At 50.3% G+C, this 27,348-nt stretch overlaps 1 protein-coding gene across 3 annotated transcripts in view; it reads left to right on the top strand.

Annotated features, from left to right (window-relative positions):
* Positions 1–27,348, top strand: part of LRSAM1 (leucine rich repeat and sterile alpha motif containing 1) — a 55,439-nt gene that overhangs the window by 4,770 nt on the left and 23,321 nt on the right. For all 3 annotated transcript variants that reach the window (XM_074974048.1, XM_074974047.1, XM_074974045.1), the window contains exons 2-8: positions 2,472–2,665; positions 5,319–5,375; positions 6,929–6,973; positions 10,961–11,038; positions 13,340–13,408; positions 23,992–24,076; positions 27,171–27,292. In XM_074974048.1, coding sequence (XP_074830149.1) covers positions 2,594–2,665; positions 5,319–5,375; positions 6,929–6,973; positions 10,961–11,038; positions 13,340–13,408; positions 23,992–24,076; positions 27,171–27,292 — 528 coding nt within the window. In that variant the 5' untranslated portion in view covers positions 2,472–2,593. The remainder of the gene's footprint in view (positions 1–2,471; positions 2,666–5,318; positions 5,376–6,928; positions 6,974–10,960; positions 11,039–13,339; positions 13,409–23,991; positions 24,077–27,170; positions 27,293–27,348) is intronic.

Genomic DNA, 27,348 nt, shown 5'->3' with positions numbered 1-27,348 from the left:
ACTGAATGTCACCAGCTCCAAAGCACTAGAGCATATCAAAAGATCGCCAGATATTTTTTTTTAAACATTGCAAAAGGACTTATTTTTCCCTAGTGGTGTTCTCGGAAATGGCTGAACCATTCTGGCTGAAATTTTCAAAAATAATTCAGTCTGAGACAGACACCTGGCATGGAGAACTTTACCTTAAATGGTTGAAATCTGTCAAAGTTATAAGCAATTGAAAATAGAGTGTTATAATGGGATGTGTCAGGCGACATTAATAGGCAGTACTACCAGCCCCACCTATAGTATAGTGATGAGAGAGCTTTCATGTATACAGCACCTGAAAAATGATAGCTCCTTTTATCATGCACCCAGGTCATGTGCTGTGTGCCAGCTAACCCACATCTGCTGGATGACTTCCTGAATTTCCGAGCAGTTTCCAAGCAGCTGCCATTTAAAGGACCCAATTTGCCAGACAACCAGTTGAAATTTCTCCTTCTAAACTGCTCATCCTGCCCTTCACAGCAATCTTCAGTCTTGGAGCAGTGGCATAGTTAAGGGCCCATGCCTCAGAAATGATTGGGGATAGAACCAGGTCTTTACTTTACACTGGAATGCCCAGCACCCAGTTCTAGCCCTGGAAGGACCTGAGATATCAGACCTTCCACTTCCCTCATTGTTATGTCAGAAAACTATTTTAATGTTTAGAGGTCTTTACAATGTATTATTTACAACTGTCCTCACCCACTGGAGCTCTGCGTGTTTGGGCGCATATAATCTACAGCAGCCTACCTTTGTAGGTGAAAGGCCTTGAAAATTGTATCAGTTTAGAAACCTAAAATCTTGCAAACACTTTTACATTGTTTGACATATATTTTACAGTGTTTGACATATACAAAATATACGTGGAGATATTGTAGGCATAAAGAAACCGTGCCTTCCCTGACTCACTTATGCCTTCACTTCTTGTGAGTTATGCAGCTACCCCAACATCAGCCAATAAAACCTTTGTAATGGACCTGTACCGTTGTGTATTGTGTGTGTGTAAATTTCTACGTAGAGTATCATGTTATAAAGCACTAGGGGCCATTCAAACAGCCAGATCTAGATTGAGAGAATTAGGAATATTCAGCCATTCTGCAGCTAGTGCAAGCTGCTCTTAGTTTCATTCTGGCTGCTGGACTTTTCCATTTTAATGTTATTCTGAGGGAATGAAAGCTGCCATATTTTTCATGAACTTAATGTCATTATTTTGTTTTTCATATTATAAATCTTCATAATGTCTGCTGCTGTGATGCTCCCTCTGATGGGACTCTATCTGCCATGGTCGTGTACAGCAGATAGAAAAGGAGGACTTGTGGCACTTTAGAGACTAACAAATTTATTTGAACATAAGGTTTCGTGAGCTACAGCTCACTTCATCCAGTGCATTCAGTGGAAAATACAGTGGGGTTCTCTGTGTAATATAAATATCCCCACTGTATTTTCCACTGAATGCATCCGATGAAGTGAGCTGTAGCTCACGAAAGCTTATGCTCAAATAAATTTGTTAGTCTCTAAGGTGCCACAAGTCCTCCTTTTTGCGGATACAGACTAACACGGCTGCTACTCTGAAACCTGTCAGTATAGCAGATAGTAATACCTCAGTAATACATAGTCCTAGTCACAGCTCGTCTGAGAAAGAACCATTCAGTTACACTTTGCAACCCTGTATCCCAAAGCTCTTTGAGGTTTTTGGGTACATTATCTGCAAACAGTAGTAACCCCTAGTGCAGGTTAGTTCATGCAGGCCTCATTTCTGAAGATAGGAATGGTCTTGGTGTGCTAACAGCACTCTCCTCGTATTGCTATTGATACTACATGACTGCAGTATTGTTTGCATGGTTGTTGGTTAATTCAGGATTGGCCACATGTGTCCCACAGAGTCCATAATTCGGTGTAACGAGGCCACCCTAGTGTTTCATATGGCAAGTGTTTGTGCTGCAGAAACTACATGGCCCCAGCATCAATGCTCCAGGCACTGCAGTTTGGAATTTATTGTGTCTGCAGCCCATGCCACTGCATATGACTAATGCGGTGGCAATCAACTCTTATTTTATGGGCAAAGTTTAGGTGCATTTGTGTTAACATAGGTCCAAATGTAAGTGCTTATATCTTGAAAAGTCTGCCAACTGAAAATGGGCTTTAAACTGCTAGATGTTTTAAGCAAAAGTACTAGGTGAGTAAAATTGGAGAAGTATTCTGTATTTCTGTCTAAAAAGCAAGTGCTTGAAAAGTATACATTAGCACAAGGCAAAGGTGGGGTTTAAAAGCATAAAACAATCTACTGCAATGACAGGTACTACCTGGATGCAACATTAGCACCCAATTGGGCACTCTAATCCTTGTACCAACATGGAGCCCCAATGACTTCTGGGGATTATCTGGCAGAATCAGAGCCTAAACCAGGATAAACTCAGGGATGGTGATTTTCTCTTCTTTTTACTTAGAGTGCAATTCCTTAACCCAGGCTCCCTGTCAACACCTGTTACGTACACTCCCTGCCTCTTCTGCTTTTGTTTACACTGGTCGCTTTCTGCCACTGAGACAGATCTGGAGTGAAAAGTGAAAGATGCTGCTGTTCTTCCGTAAAAGGAAACCCAGTGATGCGGCCCGGAAGCGCCTTGAATACCAAATGTGCCTGGTAAGCTTTGGGATGGTGTTTTTCCCTTTTCTGTATCCCTGTTTTGGATAGGGATGCTAAGCTGAACTCCCAACCACTGGTAACTACAGATCCTATGGCACTTTCATTACTAGGTGCTACTGCAGTGCAAATAATAATAATGAATAAAAGTTCAGGTGTTTACCTGCGCTGTGATTTGGCTAGGACAGCTGGGGTAGATGCTCAACTGGTATAAGCTGTCATAGCTACATTGAAGTGAATGAAATTACATTGCTTTATACCACCTGAGGGTCTGTCCCCTAGTTTCTATTCTTCCTCCTTAAAACCATCCCCAGGTAGTTTTTTCACCACTTCTAAAAGTAGTTGTGGAGTGGTGCTGGCATAGGATGGCTGCCATGTTCTACCCCAGAGGCAGCCACATTTCGCTAGTGGGAGATTGATTCCTATTTAAGCAGACAGCAAAGTGCTTCAGGATGAAAGGCGTTATGCACGGTATGAATATATGTAAGTAGCTGGTGTAACTGAGAAGAGATGAGTGGTTTTAGACTTTTTTCCCTATTCATAATTTTAATAGTTTAGAGACACTATCTAGCCAAAGGATCAAATGTTGCTTTGGATGCCTGCATCCAGTGTGTGTATTTTAAACTAGTATGATGCATAAGCTCCACTTCTCTAAGCTCTTCCTGACATCTTGCTCTGCACTAAAACTTCATTTAAAGCTGAATTTGGCCCTTGTATTTTCTGACATGTATTTGCATGACATCAGTTTCATTACCCGGGTTAATAACAGTAGTTACATCTAATTGTCTGGTGAAAACAGGAATGGATAAATATGTATTAATGATGCTACTCCCTGAAGTCATTACTGTGGAAATGATTAGACCCCCAAAACGTAATTTACCTTAGAGGCTGCGGAGGACTAGAAGAACTCTTCTTCCAACTGGTCATTGTATCTTTTAATAGCTCAGAGATGAGGATGCTGAGTGTTATGAAGAACTGCCCTTGTGACTTGCAGCTGCTTCTAATTCTTCCTAGTAACCCCAGCGATCTGACCAGTAAAAGTGATGGTTTTCTTTGAGTCTGAACGTTACAGTGATTTATGTGTTCAGAGTCCAATCAACTAATTGGACTGGCTTGGCAGTTGTTGTTAGCCTCTGTCGGGTTCCCCATCATAACTCCCTTTCACTTTTAAGTTTGTGTAAGCTGCCTTCATTTCAGTAGACTGTGTGAAATGAATTTGCGGGGAGGGCGTCTCTGGCTAGTTCCTGGTGGGACAGGTATACGTGTCACAAAATACACAAAAATGGTCACTTATTGGCCCCCTTGTTGACAATCTCAGCAGAGAGGCCAAGGACAGTGAACTTACCCTCTTGCCCCAGATATGGTTGCACCATGTCACGATTGGCACATTGGTGGGGCGGTAAAGGGGCAGCTTTCCCTTCCTTGCTGGGGCTGTACCTGTTCTGGAAATAAATGGGAACTTTGGTCTCCAGGGCTATCAGTCTGTCAATCCACCAACCCTAAAATTCACTCAAACTTCCACCTTCACGGATAAAGCTTAGGTGGTGTTTAAAATTGACTTTTTGCTCCTTGAAACTTGTCTGAGGGCCCCAATTCGGCAAGGTGCATAAGCACAATAGCGCTTTTGAGTCAGTTGAACTATTCACAAGCTTAAAATTAGACAAGTACTTAAATATCCTTCTGGATCAGGGCCTCGGTGCTTATGCACTTGAATACCCTGATCCAGCCCCCCTCGAAGTGAGTGGTGAAACTCCCATTGCTTGCAGTGGTGCAGGGTCAGGCCCAAAGTGTGTCTCTGCTCTGGAAGAGTGTCTGTAAAACTAGCACTGTGGGGTCTGGTGTTTGTTGTCCCAGGATTATTGCCATAGGGGCTGTGCTTAGTCTCCAAGTGAAAGGATTTTTTTCTAACTGCCAGCCCTGCAGACTCAGTCTGGGCTCCAGGTCAAGCTGGACTCTTTTCATCTTATGAGCATCACTAATAATAACAAGTTCGGGAGGCCAAGTTACGCTCCCTGGTGCAACCTCATTATCGCCTTTAGTGGTAGCAACAGGTTGCACAAGTGCTACAAGCTGGAACATAACTGCTTTACACAAGAAGGAATGAACCCCAGCTCCCCTTTCTGCGGCTGAGTTAGCCCTGTAGCAGGAATAGAAAGCAGCAGTAATTACTTTTGTTCCCATAGATAGCAGATCTGATTCTGAATGCACAAAGGGAGTAAGAGGTACCATTTTTACAGTAGTCCCTTTATGTAGTAGAGCCTCCCTCTCATTCATGGCATGATCTATTTATCTCCAGTCCTAGAGAACCGGGAATTATGTCACTAAAACACTTTCACATGCTCTCTGTTAAAATCTTCTTGCACAAGTAAGTGACATCTCTGCTCTTGATGCAGAAATTCACTTTTCTGCACAAACAATGTTTGTATTGTAGAATTTAGTTTCTTGGTTGCATGAACAGGGCTTCAAGTATAGCTATGGAATATACTTTGCATCTAATACTGGCCTTTAATTGGGGTGGCCATAGCAAAGAGCTGTGATTAAATTTCTAAAGAGAGGTCAGCAGGGTAGTTTAGCCAACATGCAGCAAGAGGCCACTTTTCTCTCTTAGCATTCTAAAGGTGCAGCACATATTTCTCTCTCTCTCTCTCTCTAGGCAAAAGAAGCTGGTGCTGATGACATTCTTGATATATCTAAATGTGAACTCTCTGAGGTATGTGATTTGCAGAGTGAGGGGACCTGTCCAGCTCTCTCATTTCCTTCCCAGTATAGAACGCCAGTCGTTATAACTCTGATGAGACTAGAGCCGTGGTCACCAACCAGTCGATCATGATCAACTGGTCGATCCCGGAGGATCTCTCAGTCGATTGCGATCTCTGGCTATGCAACGGGGCTGCTGCTAAGACAGGCTCCCTGCCTGCCCCAGCCCCAGGCTGCTCCCAGAAGCAGCTACCACGGCCCCGGGGGTCTCCCTCCACACACTGCTCCTGCCTGTAAGTACCACTCCCACAGCTCCCATTGGCCAGGAATGGGGAGCTGTGCCCAATGGGAGCTGCGGGGGCCATGCTTGCAGAGAGGGGCAATGCACAGAGCCACATGCCGCCCGCCCCGGGGCAGCAGGGGCGTGTTGGCGCTTTCCAGGAGTGGCATGGGGCTGAGGTAGGCAGGGAGATTGCCTTAGTGGCAGCCACACTGCACCGCTGACCGTGAGCCGCTGGAGGTAAGTGCTGCCTGGAAGGAGGCCGCACCCCAAGCCCCAGCCCTGACCCCCCTCCCAGAGCCAGCACCTGCACCCCCTCCTGCACCCCAACACTCTGCCCCAGCCCGGAGCCCCCTCCTGCACCCAAACTCACTCCCAGAGCTTGCACCCCTCAACCCCTCCTGCACCCCAACTTCCTGCCCCAGGCTCAGCACAGAGCCCCCTCCCACTCTGCAAACCCCTCGGCCCCAGCCCAGAGCCAGAATCCCAACCCCCTACCCCAGCCCGGTGAAAGTGGTAGTGAGTGTGGGGGAGAGTGAGTGATGGGGGGGGAATGGAGTGAGTGGAGTTGGGCTTTGGGGAAGGGGAGGGCCTCAGGAAAGGGGCGGGGTAGATCCTGGGTTGTCTTTAAATTCAAAAAGTGATCTTGGGTGATCTTGCTGGTCTGGAGACAGATATGAACTGCTTAATTTGTCTGTCATGGCTTTATCTGTGCAGAATTGTTGCCTCTTTGTTCAGTCTAGTTCATCTCTTGAACTGTGGGGCTTCTGCCCCTTTCTTGGGAAGTCTTCTCTGTGGCCTAAGACAGTAGTTCTGCACCTTTTCCATACTAGGAACACCAACATATGTAAAGGCATCTGTCCTCTCCCCTTTCCCATTTGGCCAGGTTGTGTGCTGGGAGTTACAAAGACATGCTGGGATTCCCCATTTGTATAGAGACTCACTGAGAATGTGCCTGGCCTTCTGAGGGATCTGTGCGCTGCCTGTTAAGCCACCCAAGTCGTGGACAGCTGTCCAGACCTAGCAGCACATTCTCTGTTAGCCTGAAGTCCCTGTCGTGCTGCCCAGAGCCACTGGTTGATGTTCACAGCAGTGCAGTGAAGTGCTGGGTCCTGGGACCAGCTATTGACTAATGACAGAGACAGTAATCTTAGTATCAGTTTGGTTTTTAATGAAAGCGGATTGTTGAGTCCTGTGGATGGATACTTTAGAAGTGCTTAGAAAATTAATGGCACGTTGCAATGTATTGTTGTGATCTATTGGGCTATTTTTGTGCTTGATTTCAGATTCCTTATGGCGCTTTTGCAACATGTAAAGTTTTGCAAAAAAAGGTAAGAGAAGTCTAAATACTAAGCGTTATTACAGTATGTGAAGTGCCTATGTAGCGTATATGGGCTTACATGATGCTTCAGAGGAAGGTGAAATCTCTGTCCTTAATGCACTTGACCAGTCATGCAATGCTATACATAGAGGGTGTTCTGATGTTTTCTTGAGGCACCCAGAATTCTGTTATCTTGTTACTCCCCTGCCTCAGTGGAGAGAGACTTGCTGGTGCTAAACATGGTGTCAGCTTCCTGTCACTCTAGTCTGGTAGCCACTCAAACAATCTCCTCAGAAGCTCTGCCAGCCTTGCTTTGCCTTGCCGGTTAACTTTAGGTGCACTCCAATCACCCTTGAAAGCATTCCCCGCAGTATCCAGCCCGTCACTGGACACTCACAGAAATTACCAAGTTTGCTATCTCCAAAGGGACACTGCACACACCAGCCTGTTTGATTCCACGAAGGATTCACAGTCTGCTTAATATTACAGCACTGAGATGTACTTATGATAAAATAAAGAGAAGTATATTAACAAAGATAGAGATTTAAGTGGTACTGCATAAAGGTAATGAAAACAGAATTGGTTAAAAACAAAACTATAACACACTTCTAAAAGACTAAACTTTAGCGGGCTACCGTCCTTTGGCTAAAGCCGTTTTCTAACCCTCAAAGTCTGTCTGCAGAGCTTGCTGGTTTTCAGTCAAAACCAGCATCCACAATGGTCACGAATCACTCCCCTCTGCCAGAGACATGGATAACAAAATGTCTTTTAGCTTCTCCTTATATTTCCTCAAAACTCATTGTTTTGACCCCAGAGACAAGACAACCCCCCAATGGTTTTAGTTTTTGGTGCTTTCCCAGGCTGATTTCACACTCCCTGCTTCCCCGGTCAGCCTGGCTTTTCCTGTTGTCTTATATGCAAATGCAGCTCCCATCATATTGGCTTTTGAATTGCTTGATTTACCTGCCTGCCGAGGTCTCTGATGTAAACCAACATTCCTGTTTCTGGGACAGACTTGTTCATCAGCCCTGCCGGCTCACATGGTGAGCACATTTTGTAGCACATACCTACAGCTTCTTAGTTATCACCCATATATACATCTCGCAACGCTTATGATGACCAGTATACCATAAGCCAGAGGTCCCCAAAGTATGGGGTGCACCCCTGTGTGGGGTGCACCCCCTTATGGGGGCATGGAGTGGGGCCTGGGCCAGCTGCCATGGGGGCAGGGAGGGAATGCCACCCAGCCCCTTCCCACCCCCAGCTCTGCTCTGGTCCCGTCCCCAGGAGTCCCCGGCTCCCGGCCCCATGTCTGGCCCTGGCCTCAGCCTTGGCGTGGCTCAACTCACGGCCCCACACCAGTCCCCAACCCTGGCACCCCCACCGGAGCTGGGCTGTGGCCCTGCTCCCAGCCCCAGACTCACCCCTGGCTGCAGCCCCAGCCTTGGCACCCTTACCCCTGTCCACATCCCTCCTCCCCAAGCCGTGTCCCCATTCCTGGCCACTTTGGAGACCACTTTGCGGTCTCTCGTTTGGGGACTGCTGCTTTCAGCTTTCATTTAATACCTCACATAGAATATCAGGGTTGGAAGGGACCTCAGGAGGTCATCTAGTCCAAACCCCTGCTCAAAGCAGGACCAATCCCCAACTAAATCATCCCACCCAGGGCTTTCTCAAGCCTGACCTTGAAAGCCTCTACGGAAGGAGATTCCACCACCTCCCTAGGTAACGCATTCCAAGTGCTTCACCACCCTCCTAGTGAAAAAGTTTTTCCTAACATCCAACCTAAACATCCCCCACTGCAACTTGAGACCATTACTCCTTGTTCTGTCATCTGCTACCACCGAGAACAGTCTAGATCCATCCTCTTTGGAACCCCCTTTCAGGTAGTTGAAAGCAGCTATCAAATCCCCCCTCATTCTTCTCTTCCGCAGACTAAATAATCCCAGTTCCCTCAGCCTCTCCTCATAAATCATGTGCTCCAGCCCCCTAATCATTTTTGTTGCCCTCCGTTGGACTCTCTCCAATTTTTCCACATCCTTCTTGCAGTGTGGGTCCCAAAACTGGACACAGTACTCCAGATGAGGCCGCACCAATGTCGAATAGAGGGGAATGATCACGTCCCTCCATCTGCTGGCAATGCCCCTACTTATACATCCCAAAATGCCATTGGCCTTCTTGGCAACAAGGGCACACTGTTGACTCATATCCAGCTTCTCGTCCACTCTAACCCCTAGGTCCTTTTCTGCAGAACTGCTGCCGAGCCATTCGGTCCCTAGTCTGTAGCAGTGCATGGGATTCTTCCGTCCTAAGTGCAGGTCTCTGCACTTGTCCTTGTTGAACCTCATCAGATTTCTTTTGGCCCAATCCTCTAATTTGTCTAGGTTCTTTTGTATCCTATCCCTACCCTCCAGCGTATCTGCCATTCCTCCCAGTTTAGTGTCATCTGCAAACTTGCTGAGAGTGCAATCCACGCCATTCTCCAGATCATTTATGAAGATATTGAACAAAACCAGCCCCAGGACCGACCCTTGGGGCATTCTGCTTGATACCAGCTGCCAACTAGACATGGAGCCATTGATCACTACCCATTGAGCCCAACGATCTAACCAACTTTCTGTCCACCTTATAGTCCATTCATCCAACCCATACTTCTTTAACTTGCTGGCAAGAATACTGTGGGAGACCGTATCAAAAGCTTTGCTAAAGTCAAGAAATAACACAACCACTGCTTTCCCCTTATCCACAGAGCCAGTTATCTCATTATAGAAGGCAATGACCTTGTCAGGGTTCCCTCCCCACTCTGAACTCTAGGGTACAGATGTGGGGACCCTCATGAAAGACCCCCTAAGCTTATTTCTACCAGCTTAGGTTAAAAACTTCCCCAAGGCACAAATCCTTTCTTGTCCTTGGAACGGTATCGCTGCCACCACCAAGTGAGTTAGACAAAGATTTAGGAAAAGGACCACTGTTTCCCCAAAATATCCCCCAAAGCCCTTCACCCCCTTTCCTGGGGAGGCTTGAGAGTAAACAAGGTGAGCACAGACCAGACCCTCGGGTTTTTAGGACACTAAAAACCCCAATCAGATTCTTAAAAACAGAACTTTTATAATAAAAGAAGAAAACGTAAAAGAAACATCTCTGTAAAATCAGGATGGAAGATAATTTTACAGGGTAAGATTTAAAACATAGAGGATTCCCCTCTAGGCAAAACTTTAAAGTTACAAAAAAAACAGGAATAAACCTTCCTCTTAGCATAGAGGAAAATTCACAAGCTAAAATAAAAGATACTCCTTGCTCTTACTTACTATTTCTGTAAGTTTAAATGTATCATTCAGTAGGAGCTGGATTACTTGCTTGGTCTCTCTCTTTGTCTCCGGAGAGAACACACAAAACCCAAAACAAAAATCTTCCCCCACAGATTTGAAAGTATCTTCTCCCCTTATTGGCCCTTTTGGTCAGGTGCCAACCAGGTTATCTGAGCTTCTTAACCTTTTACAGGTAAAGGAGGGATTTTATGCTACCCTTAGCTGTATGTTTATGACAGACCTTCTTTACAGACAAATACTGTGATAGCAATATGTTAGGTGTAGTGAGTTTGTCAAGCCTGAGAGGAGTTGCTGTTAGAGAGTAGTGACCCACCAATGAGCCTCTTTATCACAGGAGAATATGTGTAGGAATTCTTGCTGAGCCTCTACAGGAGTTAACTTAGAAAGAATCAAATCTCCTGCTGTATTAGCCTGCATGACCTCAAGTATTATTGATCAGAAAATTATCCAGACCCCTCTTTAAATTCAGCTGTGATATCTGACTCTGGTCTCCTATGGCAGCCAGTTCCACTCATGCAAATAAATATTTTATTTAATATTTAATCTAATCAGGTCTGAACCCCTTACAGAAATAGAACAATTGAATACAGAATGAAATCCACGGGGATGTGGTTGTTCAGGCTGTAATATCTCCTGTGATGTTATTCCAATATTATTTTTTTCTTCAGGTGCTGATTGTTCATACAAATAATCTAACATCTCTGGTTCCAAAGTCCTGCAGTCTCCTGAATCTCATAACTGTGAAGGTAACCTGTGAGCCTGTAATAATGTCTCTGTTCGCATTCACTCAGGGTTAAAAATAAACCTTCTACCCATCAAACTGATTCTCACCTCTAGGGACTGGCAGCAAGGTGTAAAGTCTTCTTCACTGACCTCACCCCTTCAGTTTCATCCCCGGGAGACAGTGGCAGGAAGTCTTTACCATCTGGGCGCTGCTGAGCTCCTGTCACTGGCACTACTGTGAATCCATTTGTTTGTAGAGGCTGGGATTTTCTTGGCTATGTCTACACTACGAAAGTACTCTGATTTTACAGAAGTCGATTTTTGGGAACAGATTGTATAAAATTGAGTGCATGCGTCCATACTAAGCACATTAATTCGGCGGTGTGTGTCCACAGTACCGTGGCAAGCGTCAACATTCCGAGCGGTGCACTGTGGGTAGCTATCCCGCAGTCCCCGCTGCCCATTGGAATTCTGGGCTGAGCTCCCAGTGCCTGATGGGGCCAAAAATTTGTCGCAGGTGGTTATGGGTAAATGTCATCAGTCAACCCTCCTTCCCTCCGTGAAAGCAACAGCAGACAATCATTTCGTGCCCTTTTCCCTGGATTGCCCGAGCAGACGCAATCCAGGGAAAAGGGCACGAAATGATTGTCTGCTGTTGCTTTTACGGAGGGAAGGAGGGTTGACTGATGACATTTACCCATAACCAGGCAGAGGACCCAGCAAACACTTTGACCATACGCTGCCAAGCTTTGTCATGCAATGATACCAGATTACTTGCTACTAGCATGGCGTGGTAAAGTGTCCTACCGTGGAAGACGGAATAAAGCTGCTCTCCCCAGAAACCTTCTGCAAAGGTTTTTAGAGTACCTCCAGGAGTGCTTCATGGAGATGTCCCTGGAGGATTTCCGCTCCATCTCCCGACACGTTAACAGACTTTTTCAGTAGCTGTACTGGTCACGAATGCATCCCAAGTCCTCAGGGCTACTTAATCATTAAAAAATGCTTGCTTTTATAACATGTATTATATTTAAAAAGGTACACTCACCAGAGGTCCCTTCTCCAGCTTGGTTGGGTTGGGAGGGTATTTCAGTCAGGGTGATAAAAAGATCCTGGCTGTTGGAGAGAACAGTGTGCTGTGTGCTCTCCTCAAGCTCCTCCTCATCTTCCCCATCCACAAAATCCTCAGGCATGGCGGAGAGTGTCCCATCACGGACAGGGGTGGGGTAGCGGTGGCGGCCTCCCCTAGAATTGCATGCAGCTCAGCATGGAAGCGGCATGTCTGGGGCTCTGTCCTGGAGCATCCGTTTGATTCTTTGGTTTTCTGGTACGCTTGTCTGAGCTCCTTAAGTTTCATGCGGCACTGTGTTGCGTCTCTGATGTAGCCTCTGTCCCTCATGGCCTCAGATTTTTTGAAATGTTTTGGCATTTTGCCTTTTGGAACGTAGTTCTGATAGCACGGATTCCTCTCCCCACACAGCGATCAGATCCAGTACCTCCCATTCGGTCCATGCTGGAGCTCTTTTTCGATTCTGGGACTGCATGGTCACCTGTGCTGATGAGCTCGCCTGGCCAAACAGGAAATGAGATTCAAAAGTTCCTGGGGCTTTTCCTGTACACCTAGCCAGTGCATCCGAGTTCAGAGTGCTGCCCAGAGCGGTCACAATGGTGCACTGTGGGGTAGCTCCCGGAGGCCAATACCTTTGAATTGTGTCCACACTAACCCTAATTCGAAACGGCGATGTCGATTTCAGTGCTAATCCCCTTGCTGGGGAGGAGTACAGAAATTGCTTTTAAGAGCCCTTTGTCGGAAAAAATGGCTTCGTTGTGTGGACTCCAACATAAACTCGTAGTGTAGAGTCATAGAAATGCAGGGCTGGACGGGATCAGGAGAGTTCATCAAGTCCAGCCCCCTGCACTGAGGCAGGACCATCCCTCACAGCTTTTTGTCCAAGCTGTTCTTAAAAGCCTCCAGTGACAAGGATTCTCTACAAGCTTCCTTGGTGACCTGTTCCAGTGCTGAACTATCTGTAGAGTTAGAAAGCTTTTCCTAATATCTAACTTAAGTATCCCTAGGTCCAACCTGAGCCCATTACTTCTTGTCCTTCCTTTGCTGGACGTGGAGAACAGTGGATTACTGACAGGAGCTAGGTGCCCAGCCCCTACCAAAAGTCCATAGGAATTGGATGCCTGATGTTCTTAGGGCCCTTTGAAAGTTGCAGCCTGGCAGACTGACTTTCACTGCTGGGTAACTCCTCTCTGTGCTTACGATGTGACACCTTCACCACAAGCTTGATTGATGACAGAATCTTCTCCTCCTGTCCTAGGTTTTAGATCTCCATGACAACCAGCTGACATCACTTCCTGATGATATTGGCCAGCTGACATATCTCCAGGTAAAGGGTTTGTGGGTTGTGTCCTGGGTGCCTGATTTAAGATCTGTTCTAGGACAGCGTGGTTGATTTGTATTGAGATTAAATAGCTAACTAGTATTTTAAATGACAGTTGTCAGTCACTGGATCCTTATCACTCACTTGACTTTCCCTAAGAGCCAAGTTAATCGCATTGAAAATGGCAGTTTGGGGCATAGCAGGCACGTCGCATTCCTTGGTGCCAGTTTACACCATTCTGCTATAACTGGCCTTCAGGCTAGGGCAACGGCTGGCAAACCACTCACAGCAGGTCACCAATCATGTGCCAGAGGCATAGAGAGGCTGCAGTTTCCAGTCCAATTCCCTTTTGAAATACTCAGGTTCTGCAGCTCCTATTGAAATGAATGTGTTGGGAGCGACAGTCCCAGTGTGCCTATTGTAACTCTGACGTCCTGTCGCCCCTGGAGAAAGAAGATGAGTTCTCCCCTCCAGCTCTGCGCCCTTGCCATGGAGAGCATGGGAGTTCATTACTCCCTGTTGCTCTAGGAAGTTACTGGACATTCCACAATGGGAACCCACTGGAGCACAGGGATCTTGTCTCCTGAGAAATGAGGAAGAGCATTACAAGACTTAAAGTATGTGTGTATTGTACATAATATGGAGGGGGCACATGTCCTGTGCAGCCTGTTAGAGACCTGCCCTCAGCAGTGACTTTGGGAGCCCTGTTTCATAGACCATGGGAAGCTGTGCATTGTGAAGGAGGGAGATGGTCTCCGTGGGTAGGGTAGGATTGGACCATTATGTGAACAAACTAACTGAGACCCCAGAAGCATGCTCTGATTGGGTTGTATGCTCTGCCCTTCTGTTGGGAAGGTGGCGCTCTAGCAATGGAGGCTGGGAAATATGTTCTAGATGGGGAAGAAATAAGTCGGCATCTGCCAGTCTGAGAGGGGATGGGACTTTGCTCCGTGCTTTGACTGGGGGGCTAGATAAGAGCCTCCCCTAGTAAACACTGAGATCCCACAGTAGTCCCAGGCAAGGAATAATGGTTGCAGTGTCTAATGAAAAATAGACTAAGCAGTGACTAACTAATGTGTAGATCCCAATAGGATCACTCTCCTGTAGCCCTCTGGCCTGGAGGGAGAAGGAGGGAGAGGGCTGCTGCTGCTCCTGCTGATACTGATACTGCTGCTGTTAGGCCCTGGGGTCTCCCTGCTGCTCCAGCTGCTCCCCTGGCTGGGCCAGACACCATCCCCCTTCTCTGCTACCTGGTTGCTGGCCGGCTGCTGGACCCCCCACCCTCGGGTACTGCTCCAACTGCAGCCCTTTGTGGGGGGAGGGGCCTGCTGGCCTGCTCCCCAGAATGGGGGAGTGAGGGACCCCAGCCGTTGCTGTTAAACACCACCACCACCTGAGAGGGGTCCTTTCTGCCTACCCGGACCACCACCAGGAGTTCCTGGAGTTGCTGCTGCGGAGTCTGCTTCCTGGAGCTGCTGAAGCCCCGAGGAGGAGAAGAAGAGGACGATCTACCAGTGGGGGAGCACCTTGAGACTTTGCCGGCCACCGTGGAGGGGGCCTTTGGAACTGAGTAACTTTCAAACTGTGCTCTTGTGGTGGGGGTCTTGACTGTGGGGACACGGGGGTGTGGCGTGGAGCTGCCCCCCGATCCATCTGTGTCTCCCCCCCAACCACCACCGCTGCCCCCTCCACCACCCCCACTGGCTGTATACCATCTGCCTCAGCTCCTGCCTCTGGACTCAGCTGCTTGCTTGGCTTGCCACGCCCTGATTCCACCATTTGGGCCAGAAGCAGCAGCCAGCCCAAACTGACTTTGTGTAAGTGCATGTGGGCGCACATGCTCCCCCCTGGACTGCCCACCTCACAGCTTTTCCCCTTGCTATCTGCCCCATTTGCCCCTTCCAGTCCTTTGCCCCAGCCCCCCTTACTAGTTTGGTTTGTTTGCCTGCCCCGCCCGTTTCCCTCTGCAGCCCTTGTTTGTTTGCCCTGCCCCAGCCTCTGAAGCTAGCCCCTTGCTCCGTGCGCCCATGCCCCCTCCCATGCGCTTGTGCCACTCCCCATTTTAGTTTAAACCCTCTTCACTGAACCCCCAATGCTGTTGTATCCCCCCCTCTCCTAGTGCAGCTAGAGGAGCCAGAATCCCACCCAGTGTTGGTTATTGACCCCAACCCCTGATTGCCCCCCCCTCCAGCCCACCCCCTTTGGCGCCCTCCTCCTCTGCCTGCAGCCTAGCGGGGACGAGTGGTCGACCTGCTTCCCCTCTCCCCTCCTCCTTCTGGTGTCTCCACTTCCCTCCCCGCTCTTGATGGTGGGGGACGAGACGGGTGGGGCCCCTCCAGAAAACCCCACCACCCCTCCCCCACCTGCTGCCCCGTTGCCCCCCTGAGCCTCTACCTCCACTGCCGCAGCCGAACCACCTGCTACTGCCCCCGCTGGGGCACCGGCAGAGGTGGACACCGGGGTGACCTTCGCTGCTGCCACGTCCCTCGCCCCTTCCGACCCTGGGGAAGCCCTCCCAGCTGGCGGGAAGGGCCAGGGTAAAAAGAAGGGCAACGGCCCCGCAAAAAAGACCAAGCCCTCCATGGCAGGGGCTGCCCCCACTGCTGCAGCCCCGCCACCGACCGCGGTGCCCCTCCCCACTGTTCCCTCCACCAGCACTGCGGGTGCCCCTTCCCCGGCCCCCAGGGCGTACGCCCAGGAGGCGGCAGCCCCCTGGCCTACCACTACATCCTCTTTCCCGCCCACCCCCTCCGCTACCATCTATAGCGGCCAGGGCCCCTTCCCGACCTTGACCAGGAAGCACGGCGTTCGTTGCCTCCTGGTGCCCGCCTTGCCCCATGTGGAGACGTACATGTGGGCATTGACAAGGGTGGCGGGACACACGGCCATTGTGGCAGCCTCCAAAATGTACGGAAAGGTCGTCGTCTTCTTAGCATCAGAGGCCACCGCCCAGGAGGCGGTGGAGAAGTGCCTGGCTGTGGGGGGCATGTTCGTCCCCCTGGAGCCGCTAGAGGACCTGGGCATCCGTCTGGTCCTGACCTCCGTCCCTCCCTTTCTTCCCAATGCCACGCTGTTACCTGCCCTCTCCACCCTGGGGAAACCCATCTCCGTTGTCAGCCCTCTCCAACTGGGCTGCAAAGACCCTGCCCTCCGTCACGTCCTCTCATTCCGCCGGCGGGGCGTGACGGAGAGGCGCTTGAGGGGTCATTCCTTGTCCCCTATCAGGGGGCCTGTTACCGGGTGCACTACTCCACGGGGGAGGCCCGGTGCTACCTCTCCCGGGCGATGGGGCACGTCCAGAGGGACTGCCCCTTGGCCCGGCAAGGAGGGGCATCCGGGACCCCCGAGCCCCGGCAGGGCGCCGACCCCGTCATCGCCGGTGCCCCTGGCTGCCCGGCGCCTGAAGCCACCCCTCCTCCTTCCCAGCCCACCACTGCTCCCGCTTGGGAGAATCTGGTGGGGCCTGTGGAGGAGGGTACAGCAGGAACACCGCCGGGCATGGGAGAGGGCCCGGCCCAGGGGGAATCCTCCCTTTCTCGTGCTGCCCCACCGTTTACCCCCCCCCCCCGAGTCCTGAGCCATCGCGTCTGCCCCCTGACACGACCCCTGCTAGCCAGCCCCCAGATGATGCCATGGAGCACTGGGCCCTAGTACAGGGGAAGCAGGGCAAGCGGAAGGCTCGAGCTCCGCTCCTCCCAGCCGTTGCGGAGGCCCCCCAGAAGACCAGGAAGGGGGGCACCGATGCCGAGCCTTCCGCTTTGCCCACGGGTGTGATCCATCCACCGGTGCCGGCTGGGGAAGACGTGGCAGCACCGGAAGGTAGTATCTCCCCTCCACGGGAGTTCCTCCTCTCCGAGGCCCCCGAGGGAGCCCCTCCTGCCCTGGTACCATCTGAAGCCCCTGTGAGCCCCAAGGTGACCGTCGCTTCGGATGCCAGCGCGGAGAACCCCGGGGTGGTGGAAAGCGATCTCCTGTCCATATATGAGGAGATCGAGGCCCTGGGTCTGACCCCGGTCACCCAGGGGGAGGACGACCCTTTGCCAGCGGTCCTCGATCTGGGCGACCTCACTCCCCCTCGGTGCGCCAGAGGTTGGTCCTGGCAGAAGTCACAAGAGTCGGAGACCTCCTGGACTACGACCGGGGAGACTGGCTGGATCCCCTGACGCTTGCTCAGTGCATGGGGCTCTCCAGGTCCTGCACGAGGGTGCGCCCCGCCCACCCTCCACCCCTCATCAGGCCCCTGCCCCGTGGACCCAACCTACCTCTCCACCCCTTCACCGTGAGCCGGCTCCACGAGCTGCAGCCGGTCTGCTTCCAGACCACGCCAAGGAAACATCTATACACGCTCGTGCTCCATACCCTTCACGCCCTCACCCTTGTGTCCCGCCCCGATACAAAATGGCAGGACCTCCTGCCACCTTTGGAGGGTGCGGAGCCCCGGTGGGCCAGCCTATATTCCACCTTGGTCCCGAGGCCTGCCGGGGATATCAGTTGGCGGCTCCTTCACGGAGCCGTGAGCACGGGCGTGTACTTGGCGCGGTTCACCCCTATCCCAGACACCTTCCCCTTTTGCAGCATGAGGGAAACCCTGGCGCACACATCTGGAGTGTGCCAGGCTGCAGCCCCTATTCCAGCTCCTCATAAATATTTTATTAATCTTTTGGTTGCACTTTTCCCCTCACCTTCTTATTTATACGCTCCCTATCCGCAGCCCCACAAAGTCACAGGATCTCCTGGCCCTAGCTAAAATGGCCATCTATAAAACCAGAGTGAGGAGGTTGGCCGATGGAGTCTCCTGTGACTGTGGGGCCTATTTCCAATCCTCCGTCCGTTCACGTATCCAGGCAGAGTTCCTCTGGGTGGCGTCCACTGACTCCCTTGATGCCTTTGAGGAGCAGTGGGCGCTGTCTGGGGTTCTCTACTCGGTGTCCCCGTCCGGTTCTCTTCGTTTGACCCTTTGACCACACTCCTGTCCCTGTTATTTCATTAGTTGTCCCCCGTATTTATTTGGTGTCCAGGTCCCTCTTAGGCTGGGGGGGGATCCTTTAGCAGTGGGCGGGCTTTGCCCGCCCACTTCCCGGATCCCAATAGGATCACTCTCATGTAGCCATCTGGCCTGACCCTGTCGCTATATATACACACACACACACACACACACACACACACACACACACACACACACACACACACACACACACACACACACACACACACACACACACACACACACACACACACACACACACACACACACAGTATAAGTTTTAAACAAACAATTTAGCAGTGTACACAGCAATGATTGTGAAGCTTGGTTGAGGTGATGGAATCAGAGAGTGGGATGTTTCCCAGGGAATGCGTTACTGCTAAATGATGAACTAGCACTCGTCTGAGCCCTCGAGGGTTAACACGTTGTTAATGTAGCCTCACACTCTACAAGGCAGCACGAATGGAGGGAGGGGACACAGCATGGCAGAGAGAGACAGAGATGTGTGAGAGAGATGCGCATTGCCCTTTTAAGTACTCAGCCCACTCTAAGTACACTGCCTTTTTAAGTAGATCAGCAAGTTGAGACAGCAGCTGCTGCCAGCAAGCTCCCTCCATCCCGAGCCCTGTCATGTTCCCCTTCTCCCCCACTCTGTGGAGATGGGGGGCAGGAGTGGGGGGAGGATGACACCCTGACATTAGCACCCTTCTTCCCCCAACCCTTGCACAGCAAGCAGGAGGCTCCGGGGAGCAGCTCCAAGGCAGAGGGCAGGAGCAGCACATGGCAGTGGGGGGAGGGACACCTGAACTGCCCAGCAATTGATAGCCTGCTGGGTGGCTGCTGCACAGGGAACTTAGGGGAGCTGATGGGGGGCTGTCAGCCCACCCTGGTTCCAAGCCCCCACCAGCTCGCTCCAACCAGCTGCTCTTTCTGCAAGCAGAGGACAAAGCAGGCAGCTGCCAAGCAATGTTATCAGGGAGCATTGCGCAACTTTAAACAAGCATGTTCTCTAGTTGATCAGCAATGTAAGAACATAAGAATGGCCCTACTGGGTCAGACCAAAGGTCCACCTAGCCCAGTATCCTGTCTTCCGACAGTGGCCAATGCCAAGTGCCCCAGAGGGAATGAACAGAACAGGGAATCATCAAGTGATCCATCTCCTGTCATCCACTCCCAGCTTCTGGCAAACAGAGGCTAGGGACACCGTTCCTGCCCATCCTGGCTAATAGCCATTGATGGACCTATCCTCCATGAATTTATCTAGTTCTTTTTTGAACCCCGGTATGGTCTTAGCCTTCACAACATCCTCTAGCAAGGAGTTCTACAGGTTGACTGTGTGTCGTGTGAAGAAATACTTCCTTTGTTTGTTTTAAACCTGCTGCTCATTAATTTCATTTGGTGACCCCTAGGTCTTGTGTTATGAGAAGTAGTAAACAACACTTCTTTATCTACTTTCTCTACACCAGTCATGATTTTATAGACCTCAATCATATCTCCCCTTAGCCGTCTCTTTGCCAAGCTGAGAAGTCCCAGTCTTATTAATCTCTCCTCATCCGGAAGCCGTTCCATACCCCTAATCATTTTTGTTACACTAACAAAATGATGTTAACGGGGTGACTTTAAGTGAGGAGTACTGTACGAATAAACCAACAAAATTAATTCTGATTACAGCAGCTTTGGTAGAGGGTTCTGCTGGGTTTCATGCCCCTAGACCAGGGGTAGTCAAAAGGTGGACCAAGTTCGAAATCCAGACACTTTTGAGTGGACTGTAAAGGTCAGATGGGCTGAAGCCAAGCAGGGCTGGATCCATGGGGAGCAGGGCCTCCCAGTGGCATAGCTAGGTGGAGTGAACATAAAAAAAAGGTGCCACCCGCTTGTACTCACTGGGCGGCGCTCCGGGTCCTTGGCGGCACTGAAGGCCCCCTCCACCGATACCTGGAGCGAGTGAAGGCCCCTGCTGAGCCGGAGCGCAGGAAGGCCTGTGCTGCCGAAGTACCACCGAGGAGCCGGAGCACGCGAAGGCCCCTGCTGAGCCGGAGCGCAGGAAGGCCCCTGCCACCAAAGACCCGGAGCGCCACCAGGTGAGTAAAAATTAAAAAAGGCCCCAATAAATTAAAAAGGCACCACTTGTGCTCAGAGGGGGAGCAGCTGCTCCCGCCTGGCTACGCTACTGGGGCCTCCCCGTCAGGGGCAGGTGGCTGGGCCAGGCTGCGGGGCACAGTGTGTCTCCAGGCGGCTGCTTGGTGCAGCTGAAGCCTCACCAGCTCCGTCCTCCACCAGTTGGCAGCAGCAGAGGGATGTAGCGAGTGGGCCATATGGGTGAATGAGCAGGCGCTGGCATCTGGGCTCAGTGAGTGGAGCAGCGGGAGCCCCTCTGGGCGGGGAGCTGGTGGGCGATCTGGGGGCTTGTGGGGAGCTGGGTCACCCAGCCCACCAGGTAAGCGGAGCTGCCACACATCTCTCAACCAGGTCACCTGCCCTACCACAGGGCCTCAGAGCCAGGCCCCGGCTCCCCACCCTGGAGAGGGGGCGAGGCAGGGAAACACTGACTGGTGGGCTGGCACTGAGTCCCAGGCCTGCACCAGCCACTCTGACACCATGACACGGAGCAACACTGCCTCCCACCTTGAGAATGAGGCCCCAGGGGCCCCATCCAGCACTCCCCAAATACTCCCTCCAGCACCCCCCAAATACCCCTCCCAGTACAGAGACCCTCTAGACCCCTCAGGAACTCCCTCCACTACCCCCCAAATACCACATCCCAGTACACACACACACCCCTGCAACACCCCAAATACCTCCTCCCAATACACATAGCCTTCTTGTACCCCCCACCCCTCAAATCCTGTCCCAGTACACAGACCCTCCAGCATCCACCAGGTAACTCCTCCAGCACGCCCAAATTCTCCCTCCCAGTGCACCCACCCCTCCTACACCCCTAAATATCCCCTCTCAGTACACACCCCTCCAGCACTCCCCAATTACCCCTTCCCAGTACACACACTTCTCCCTCATCTCCCCAAATATTCCCTCTAGCACCCCCAACTGTACTGCCACCTCCCCCTCCCCTTCCGGCCATGTCCTGGGAACTTGAAATATGGTAACCCTAAGCTGGGTGTGGTCAATCAGGGGTATGGGGAAGAGAGCTGGGGCGGGGGGTAATATGCCTACAATAATTTCATTTGACAAACCAAAGTTAATACTCCTTGTAAACTCAAAACAAATTCAAATTTAAAACCGTTGTCTGAAAATTTTTAATGCTAATATTTGCATCTGATATTTTATCTATGTACTTTCTCAAAGTCTCAGATCTAATTTATTACATCTTTCCTGGAGATTATTTTTAGGTTATGCAGTGCATTAACAATATAGGCCCTGGGTGTATTACACAGCATTGTATGTGTTGAACAGGGTCACTTGTGGTGTGAAAAATGTTTATCTGGAGTTTGGACCTTGACTATACTCTGGCCAAGAAATTTGGACCTTGACAAAAAAAAATTGACTACCCCTGCCCTCGACCCCGATACTCCTGGGGGAATTCTGCTCTATTATGCATGTGCAGAAGTCATGTGTTCCACAGAATTCTTTTTTTCCAGCAGAAAATACATTTGTCCCAGAAGTGCTGCAGTTCCACCTTTGCCCAGCAGAGGCTGCTGTGGCACCAGAACAGCTAGCAAAGAATTCCTCCAAGAAAAAAAAAACAGGAGGACTTGTGGCACCTTAGAGACTAACAAATTTATTAGAGCATAAGCTTTTGTGGGCTACAGGCCACTTCATCGGATGCATTGAGTGGAACATATAGTAAGAACACACACACACACACACACACACACACACACACACACACACGGTGGAATTTGCCATACAAACTGTAAGAGGCTAATTAATTAAGATGAGCTGTTATCAGCAGGAGAAAAAAAACTTTTGTAGTGATGATCAAGATGGCCCATTTAGACAGTTGACAAGAAGGTGTGAGGATACTTAACTTAAGGGAATAGATTCAATATGTATAATGACCCAGCCACTCCCAGTCTCTATTCAAACCCAAGTTAATGGTATCTAGTTTGCATATTAATTCAAGCTCAGCAGTTTCTCGTTGGAGTCTGGTTTTGAAGCTTTTCTGTTGCAGAATTGCCACCCTTAAGTCTTTTACTGAGTGGCCAGAGAGGTTGAAGTGTTCTCCTACTGGTTTTTGAATGTTATGATTCCTGATGTCAGATTTGTGTCCATTTATTGTTTTGCGTAGAGACTGTCGAGTTTGGCCAATGTACATGGCAGAGGGGCATTGCTGGCACATGATGGCACATATCACATTGGTAGATGTGCAGGTGAACGAGCCCCTGATGGTGTGGCTAATGTGATTAGGTCCTATGATGGTGTCACTTGAATAAATATGTGGACAGAGTTGGCATCGGGCTTCGTTGCAAGGATAGGTTCCTGGGTTAGTGTTTTTGTTGTGTGGTGTGTGGTTGCTGGAGAGTATTTGCTTCAGGTTGAGGGGCTGTCTGTAAGCAAGGACTGGTCTGTCCCTCAAGAGTAACTCTGAGGAGTCTGGGACAGCCATGGACTGTAACGGGTTACTGGGTCCTCAGCCTATGTGTCAGTATATTGCGCCCATCTGATCATAGCTGGCTTATTTTTCTGTGCAAATAAAGGGAAAAGATGGCGGAAAGTCAGCCTGTTTTCCACTTGCTGCACCTGGACTCAGTTCTGTGTTTTGCTTTCACCAATGAATGGGGATCACCATTGTTCTGAGTAACGGGACATGCTCTGGGTCTTGCTCCTAAAGGATAGCTCTGCAGGGTCTCTTACTAGCAAAGAGAAAAGGAGTACTTGTGGCACCTTAGAGACTAACCAATTTATTTGAGCATAAGCTTTCGGATGAAGTGAGCTGTAGCTCACGAAAGCTTATGCTCAAATAAATTGGTTAGTCTCTAAGGTGCCCCAAGTACTCCTTTTCTTTTTGCGAATACAGACTAACACGGCTGTTACTCTGAAACCTGAATACTAGCAAAGCGAGACCCTTAGGCCATGTCTACACTACAGCCTGTGTCTGCAAAATTTATGTTGCTCCGCGAATATTCCACACATCTCCGAGTGACATAAGTTACACCAACGTAAGCGTTTGCATGCACAGCACTATGTCAGCGGGAGAGCTTCTCTCACCAATATAGCTTATGATGCTCGTGGGGGTGGTTTTATTATGCCAACAGGAGAGATCTCTCCCATCGGCATAAAATGTCTTCACCAGATGCACTGCAGCAGTGCAGCTATATCGATACAGCTGCGCCACTGCAATGCTGTCCGTGTAGACATGGCCTTAGGGACAGCAAATTGACAAATCCTCTTAAAGTGACTCAGTGGGAGCGTCCAAAAACAGCTCTTCCCAGCTAGGCCAAAACTGTGCTCATGTCTTCTGGTCAGCTGCAGAATCCCGAGTCTCCCTGAGTGACTGGCCAATGGCTCTTTCCAAGAGCTTTGTTACCCGAACAGCAGTTCCTAAACCCATTGGGCTCATGGGCACCCTGACACAGTATAAGCAAGCAGAGGTTCCGAGGCTTACGGAATGAATCGCCTGAATATCTTCTCTCTCTTAACATCCTAGGTCCTAAACTTTGAAAGGAATCTCTTAAAAGTTCTTCCACGGTCTATAGGGGACCTTGCCCAGCTCCAGACCCTCAATGTGAAAGGTATGGCAAACTTTTCTAAGGCTGGCCACCAGAAGAGCAGCAGTAACAATTTCCCAACTCCTAATTTGCATGTAATTTACGTATTTTAAAACCATATTGAACTCTCACACCTGTGGCTCTTGCTTGCCCTTGTATCTTCCTTGTTAGATGACCAGAAACCGTTGCTAGTTCAAGCTCTCCGGCAGTGACAAGCAATGGCCCCACGCCTGCTCAGACCAGCGGTTCTAGGGCGAGAGCAGTGACAAGCAATGGCCCCGCGCCTGCTCAGACCAGCGGTTCTAGGGCGAGAGCAAGGGGCACCTGCATTTTAGAGCTCCCCGGTCTGTGTTTCGTCCTCTGGCTGCACTTTGGGCACCCTGGCTTAGATTACATATTCCTTGAATCTCCCAAACATAGAGGGGAGGAGAGCAGGGATCCTGCATCTGTGGAGGGAAATACAGTCAGAGAATGAAAGTAACCTCTTTCTGCCTGGTGACTTTGCCTCTGCAGATGCCAGCGATGCTAGACCGGAGGAAGAGGACTGGAGGGCAGGGGAGTGGGAATGCTGTGTATGCTGGGTGGGGTACTAGTGATCTCTCAGGGATGGGGGGATGTAGATCACATGTGCTATTTATCACCTTAACCGGTCATTTCCTCGATTTTATGTGCTTGTTACTTATGTACAAAGCCCACTGACACTCAACCCTTTGTTAACAAAGTTTTTGTGTGGAAATTTCCTTTGTGTAAATGCAGGCATAAAACTCTTCTCTACTAAGTGCTATGTTTTGGGAGCACATGAATACAGGTGATTGACATGACAGGAGAAGTCACGCAAACGGAAGATGACTCTTAAATATTTGAGTGCTGGGTTGTTTCTCAAACACGTTGACATACCTCTTGCTTCTTGATCTCCTGTGAAATCCCCCTGCACTGAACCAGGCGCTAGGTCGGTTCAGTTTTCTGCTAGGCTGGTAGAAAGGGCCAGGAAGCAGTAGGATTGGCAGATCTGCTGTAGACTATTGAAATACTCCCCTTTTTGGTTTAGTTGTGACAATGTTTTTGGTGTGGTGTTGTGGGGGGTGGGAAGAGCTAGACTCTGTGCTGTGAGCGTAGTTCCTGGCAACAAGAGAAATGAAGGGCTATAAATATAGAAAGCTCTCAGGAAACCTGTCTCTGACACTATGTATAGAATCAAGATAATGAGAGAGGTGGGCAGCAGCAAAGGGGTAAGTCAGGTATTGTAACAAGCAGAAGTGGCTGCCTGGAAATAGCTTGCACTAGCCAAACTTTAAGGTAGGCCCACCAGAACTCAGCAGCCAAATAATTCTCCTGGATTTGCCAGGCCTGTATCTCTGCCTTGGCCACAGTGGGCCAGCGTCCCTACAGAGCAGCACAGGCTTAGGAGAACCCACGAGAACACTCTGTTAAAGGGAACATTGTGAAGCAGGGAAGGGACCGGAGAGTGTGGGTGCTTAGGTAATCGCTGTGTTCATCTGAAACCCTGTCCTCTTTCCCCTTAGATGCACAGGCCAATAGTCAGTGTCCTTCCCTCCCATCCCATGTCTTTGCAGCGGAGTTAAGATGTTCCAGCACCGTGTGTAGTCCTCTTAGGGTATGTCTACACTGCAAAAAACCCCACGGCAGCAAGTCTCAGTGCCTGGGTCCACTGACTCAGGCTGATGCTGCAGGGCTAAAGCTAGCAGTGTAGATGTTCCCACTCGGGCTGGAGCCTGGACTCTGAGACCCTCCCCCGTTGCAGAGGTGTACTCACAGACTCAATGTCTCAGAAAGTGTGACTGAGGAAGGAGGTTCTGTGCCTGCTGAACTGCCCAGCACGTTGTAGTGCTTAGCAATAGCTGATCTGGTAAGCCTCAGGCTGGGGCTGTCAGGATAGGCCCTGATGACCTAGCTAGCTGTGGCCAGCTCAGGCATATATCAAAGCATTAGCCATACCAGAGTGTCTGTACAGTTTGTGCAGTTTAATAAACAGGCTGGAACCAAGAGGTCCCGCAAGCCCAAAGACTAGGTCTCTCTATGAACTAGGTAGCTGGCAGGGCTGATTTCACTCAAATGACCAAGAACAGCAGTTCAACTATTTGGGGGCATCTGTGCCTGCTCCTGGCTTCCTTCCCATCTGTTCCCCATGTGGCCTCGCTGTCACATTAGGCTCCTCGCCCCCATTGTGGCTGTTGGCAAGTCTTGTCATTTGTGGCTGTCCACAGTCTCTATGTCCCAGCCTCTCCCCTGCTCTTACCCATGCGGTGACATTCTCACGGCCCCACCCCCTCATCCCATCTGGCTCCTCTCCAGTCTGGACACTGCTGCCAAAATCCCTCTCTCCTAGCTGCTCAGCCCTGGGCCCTTCCCCTCTTGGAATTCCTCGATTGGCTTCCACTTCCCTCCCCTGCCCTGTTCTCCTCCTCCCCTCTCAGGCCCTGACCAGCTCCACCTCTTCCTCCAGCTCCCCTCTTCTTCCCTCCTGCCTTCTGAATTCCCTTTGTGGGTTTTACTCCCACTTTCACTTTTGTTCCTTCCATGCAGCCACTTAAGCCTGGAGTCCCTTTCCTCTGCTTAGGGGTCAAGCCCTGCCTCTTTGTGAAGCCCCTTGCACTCAATCCACTGAGTCCTTAACCTGGTACATTTGGGTTCTGGGTTGTAGCTAGTCAGCCTCTTAGGCCATTAACCATCCTCCCAATATCTTTTGTAAGGGGCTGGCTTGTCACATGGTGTTGGCTTCCAGCTGGCTGTGTCCCACTGTTACCTTCCCAGGGAAGCAACTGCTGTAGTGACCCCAGGGATGTTATGGGGCACTGTTGGCGAGCGATCTTGACTATGAGGGAGGAGTCTACATTGGTCTCTGTGTTAAAATGTGCTGAGCCTGCACCAAGTTTTGAGATCCCCTCATGTATGGTACATAATGTAGGGACAAAGTGATTTTTATGCACAGACTAGTGTAATCTCAAGTCAATGTATTGAAAATACCAAGCTAGCTGGCAGCTGAGGGATTTGCAGTTCAGAGGAGTGAATTCTCTGAAGGATCAGTTTGGGGGGTGGACTAATTTGGGGGATGGACCTTTTCTCCCTAGGTAATGGGGGGCGGACCTTTTCTCCCTAGGTAATAAGCTGAAGGAGCTGCCTGCTACCCTGGGTGACCTGTGCAGCTTGCGCACCCTTGATGTCAGTGAGAACCTGCTGCGGGAATTGCCCCAGGCGCTGGCTCACATCCGCACACTGGAGGTACGCAACCCCTGCGCACATGTGGCAGTGTTAGGCCCCCGCAACCCAGGCAACTG

Source organism: Natator depressus, chromosome 16 (assembly GCF_965152275.1).
Source record: "Natator depressus isolate rNatDep1 chromosome 16, rNatDep2.hap1, whole genome shotgun sequence".
Classification (NCBI taxonomy): Eukaryota; Metazoa; Chordata; order Testudines; family Cheloniidae; genus Natator; species Natator depressus.
This window is presented reverse-complemented; position numbering and strand designations above follow the sequence as displayed.